The sequence below is a fragment of the Trichoderma breve genome, chromosome 2 (assembly GCF_028502605.1).
Source record: "Trichoderma breve strain T069 chromosome 2, whole genome shotgun sequence".
In the NCBI taxonomy this organism is placed as follows: Eukaryota; Fungi; Ascomycota; class Sordariomycetes; order Hypocreales; family Hypocreaceae; genus Trichoderma; species Trichoderma breve.
In genome coordinates, this window is record NC_079233.1 from 2,237,930 (window position 1) to 2,242,721 (window position 4,792).

Sequence of the window (4,792 nt, forward strand, 5' to 3'; positions counted from 1 at the left end):
AAGCAATGATACAGTCGTAGCTGATGGGGTACTTGTATTCCTTGCATTCACCGGCCAAGAGCCTCTACAGGTACTCCATACGCGTTATGCGTCTGCATTCATATTCACTGCAAGGTGTGACGCGCTTATAGAGCAACATGGGATTTTTCTTCTCGTCTATCAGCGGCGAATCATTGCCACTCATGGAGCGATTGTATTCCAGCGTCAAGAATTTTCGCTCCCTCAAATATAGACTACCAGTGTTATTTTTTAACGATATTCAACGACTCAACTATGGCGTTTGGGAAATTAGGCATGGTACATGGGAGACGGATGGTTTCTGCGGTTTCTGCTTAGCTGGGTGCTCTTCTTTTTCTTTTCTTTCCGTTCCCCTTCCCCCTCACACCCTCATAGCCTGTACCATTGTCATTTTAGTCGATTTCCCTGTGTTGTATGCATACGGACCCCTTTGTTAAGTTCAGCATATGGCTACAGCATGCACTCGCTTAGAATACGAGGATTCACGATACATACAAAGTGCATCCCTAGGAGGCAATACTAGATGATGGGAGCTTGAAGCCCCTTTCTCCCCCCTCGATTTATCTTGGTAGTTTGAGGCGTTAATGTACAGAATATTTACGATGTAGCACACCTCTGCAAATGATATAGTAGCACCTGTGATTTGTGCATGAAGGGTCCCCTACATCATACCTAGTACTTTGCCAGACTCACACGATGGACTTAAGACTATGAGAAACGATGAAGCTCGAACATACGACATTTATTTCTTTCATCTACCTAAACTATCTATGCCTTGACTACTCTAATATTTCCTGTGATCAAGGCCGTCATGATCCATGGACGCAAAACCAGCCAAACACAATGCCCTCAACAGAACTCTTAACAAAAAGACCAAAGTTATTTAGGCCTCCAATACGCAGAGAAAAATACCAACACCAATTGTCCCGTAACGTCCAAAGCGTTTCGTCTCCCCAAGCCCAAACGACAACAAAACCAATGAGTTTCTGAAGCAAATGCCCGTGTATCAAACATCATTAACACATTAACATTTAACCACAAACCCCAGACCTCCAAATCGTCTGGTAAGGTGGTGGTGGGTAAGGTAGATAAAAGGAACGACGAGCGGTAGCACAACGCGCCGCCCTTAGGAATAAGCGAAGCGGGCAAGGTTGAGTTTTTTGGTAGGAAGCTTGGCCTCCTCCTCATCTGCCTCCTCCTCTTCCTCGTCACTATCGGGGATGATTTGGTCTTCGCTTCCGCACGGCTTATTCAGCGCCTCCATTTCATTCAAGTCTACCTTGGGGAGTGGGATACGCTCAGGTTCGACTGGTCCTTTGGCGCTCGGGCTCTCGCCGACATCTTTTCGCGGCACGGGTAGTGTTGGAGATGATGGAGTTTTGAGCGCCCACGCTCTCATGCGTTGAAGGGGCGTTTGCCTCGCTCGGGCTGTAGAGGGCGCGGTAGATACTGTAGAGGCAGCGCTGAATACTGATGAGTGTTGTGACGTTGTTGACGCCGGTGTATCCGTAGATTTGGAGGAATATGAAAAGCGAGATAAGCTGGTTCGAGTTCGGGGGGGAGTGCGAGCGATTTGAGGCGTTGAATCTGGCAGCTTTGGAAGAGACGTAGAAGCATCGACCGAAGACTCGGGAGTTTCATCGGGGGTTTCTGGCTGGCTGGTGTCTAGAGATGTGAGTCCTGTTTCTTGGCTTGTAATTGATGGTTGACTAATTCCTGGTTGACTACGGCCAGGTTCCTTTGTATCTGTCTGAACAGAGTCCTGTTGACTGATACTTTCGGGCTGACTAGGAGGCAGATCTTTTTGCTTGTCGGAAAATATCGAAACACCTCTCTTTGGCGGTCCAGACGCCCAGCCTTCAATATCGGGTAGATTGTTGAGCGCTTCATCTAGAGAGTCATCTGATAACATCAGATATACGTCGCTGTTTGCCTTCCGTGGGCTCTTTCTGAGTGCTTTCTTGGCAGGGAAGAACCGACTCTTCTTTGGTGACCCGTCTGCGTCAGCATCAAACGAGTCGTCACACAGACGTGCCTTCTTGGGAGGCCGGCTCGAGGCCTCTGCCTGGGGTGGGCGACTGTTTGAGACACTAGCTAGCAGACTAGAGATTGGCTCAGTACGCCGTCGATTCAGACGAGGCGATGTCCGTGGAGCTGGTTGCGTCAACTGGTGGGAATTTGTGCCATCAGCCGACTGCTGCGATCCAGGAATGTAAGGTCTCGGTAACGGAAACACTCGTGGAACGGCTCCCTCGGATGTAATTTGCGAAAGTCGTTGAGGGTCGACGGAAAAACAATTGGCGTCCATCTCGGCCATAGGTATCCGATCATGCCCCTTGAAATATGAATTGATGGGCTTGGAAAGCGGACGACCCGAAGCATCAGCGGCCGCAGCGCTCTGAGAATGCCTCCGCTTGGAAGGCGTGGCGGGCAGAGTGATTGGTAGTTTCGTGATGGGATTTACATCGCCATTTGCGATTTTGCAAGCCATCTCCGGCTCAACGTGAGATCCAATAAAGGGCATTTCTTCCGCTGTGCGTGTCCCATCCAATTCTGTGAGATGAACCAACTCTTTCTTGGTAGGGCAGAATACCCATTGATGTAAAAATGTGAGCTCCGCCTGGTAGAACAGAGTCAGGTAGTTCTCTGACACTCGTTTCCCCTCGAATTGTAGCAAGCGGACGATGCGCTCAGGAGACTTTGTCTTTCGCAGCATCCGGTATGCTGTTTTCAGCCCTACCCCTGGAAGGCCATTAAGATAATCACAGCCACTCATGATCGCCATTCGCCGAAACTCAGTGTCGCTCCAGCCGGTCAAAGAAATCTCACGGCAGGCACAGAAGTCACGCCGGTTAATCTCAATGCAGTTTCCGTATTGATCCAACTTGGTTAACAGCCGCTTTGCTCCAAAGACGAGCAGATCTGAGTCATCTGAAATAATACCATCGACGAAGCCGTGACGCTCGAGGTACACGAGTTGAGCATCTGCTTCATATGGGGCCACGACATAGGGAATATCCATCTTTCTCAGCTGCTGAATCAGGGCAGACGCCATTTCGGGAGTGATGTCAATGCATTTCTGGAATTCCTGGGCTGCCTGAGAGGACTTTCCGGCCTTGAGATATTCGTTGGCAAGCCTGAGTTTTTCCTCTCGCTTTTTAGCACGAGAGGCCTCGGTAGCAGCCTTGCTAGGGAGAAAGTCGCCGTCAAATACCATGTAGGGGGTGACGCCGAAATGCTTCAGCATCTTAACCCTATGCAGAGCCGCATTGATAAACCTTGAAAGTGGATGTGAGTTTACCGCACTGAATATCATATAGCTAGGCTTCTTAAACTTACTTCTTGGTAGGCTTTCCTTGACCGAGCTCAACGGCACACGAATAGGCAGCCCGGTGCAGCCATCCATAACCGTCTACGGCCAGAGTCTCTCCATTGAACTTTTTCAGCTCTGTCGGCTTCTGGATCGACTTGAGAAGCGGCAGAAGGCCTTTCCAAAGTCAGCATCAGCATAAGACTCCAGTTTGAGCAGCTCTGGTCACCGATCCGCAACCTCATCATGTCATATCCTTACCTGATACACCCATTTTGAGACCCCACCCAAAAATCACCAAATCCAAGGAATATTCAGCAAAATTTCAAGGGCTCCCGCCACAAATGGCCCCAATCTCACGCCTTAGGTCCGCGCGAACAAGCTAATCTGCCCATACATCGACTGAAAGGCCCCTGGACGTGGTGACTGCTGAGCACGAGGCCCAAACAGACAGGGCACGTCGAGCAGTAAGGAGGGATGCGGCGACAGTCGTCCGGCCACAAGAAGGCAGAATCACGCGTCGTGGCAGCGGGCTCGTCGGCAGGAGGATTGGGAGCGGAGAAGCGTCTGTCGGTGTAGCAAGTGAGGCGATTGAAGCGGACAAGATTCACGCCTGAGGTGCGAGTTGCATCTCGGCTAACGGGCTTATGGCTCTGTAGCTGCTGAGACAAGACGCGCCGGGGGGCTTTAATGGGCGGATCCACGCCAGCCGGCACCTGGAGCGCGTGTCATAGCGCTGTTGGCGTGGGAAAAATGCCTGGACAGGCATGGATTGACCTAGCAACCAGGCTACAACCCCACGACATACCTGTATATTTACTTTGTACAAATGCATGGTTTTTACAACGCGACGCATGGAATGGCGTGGCAAATGAGTCTATAGACTACTTATTAGCCCGGAATTAATATGAATGCTTTCTATGCATGGTCGCTCCATTTTTTGTTGGGTCAATGGGAAACAAGTTAATTGTTGACTACATGAATCTCTACCAAGGTACCAGGTAACACCACTTAGATCGCGGGGCGGGAAGGGAACGGCGAAGATTGTGCATATACTTTTGACTCAGACTCTCTTACGATGCGCCATGGCGGGTGGTTGAAATACGTGAATGAAACCAGCTGGCTATTTGCTATCTAAAGACGATGTTTAAAGCGGAAGCGTATAAAATCATCATTGCATTTCATAGTGTAAACAGAACCCAAGCATTCTCTCCATATTATTTACATGATAACTTAGGTCATCCCTGGCGCGCATGGCTTTATCCGAATAATAGCCGCCACCTCACTCAATCCTCTTACCCATTTCAGTATCGCACCCCTGTCCGTTTAGCACCCAAGAAAAAACCTTGACTTTGGGCCATCGGTTACCGCTAGTGAAAGAATTGAAGAAGAAAAAACTAGAGCTACAGCGACGTTTCAACTGTAGTTATCAGTCAATTCATCAAAGAGAACAAGTCATACAAA

At 49.5% G+C, this 4,792-nt stretch overlaps 1 protein-coding gene across 1 annotated transcript; it reads right to left on the reverse strand.

Moving 5' to 3' along the window:
- Positions 1 to 1,144: 1,144 nt before the first annotated feature.
- T069G_02908 (XPG i-region domain-containing protein) lies at positions 1,145 to 3,602 on the reverse strand (the record flags this gene model as incomplete). Its single annotated transcript, XM_056170118.1, has 6 exons — positions 1,145 to 1,683; positions 1,747 to 2,079; positions 2,122 to 2,185; positions 2,255 to 3,296; positions 3,358 to 3,505; positions 3,590 to 3,602. The coding sequence occupies 6 exons, from the start codon at positions 3,600 to 3,602 to the stop codon at positions 1,145 to 1,147; spliced, it is 2,139 nt and encodes a 712-aa protein (XP_056031010.1).
- Between the last annotated feature and the right edge of the window lie 1,190 nt (positions 3,603 to 4,792).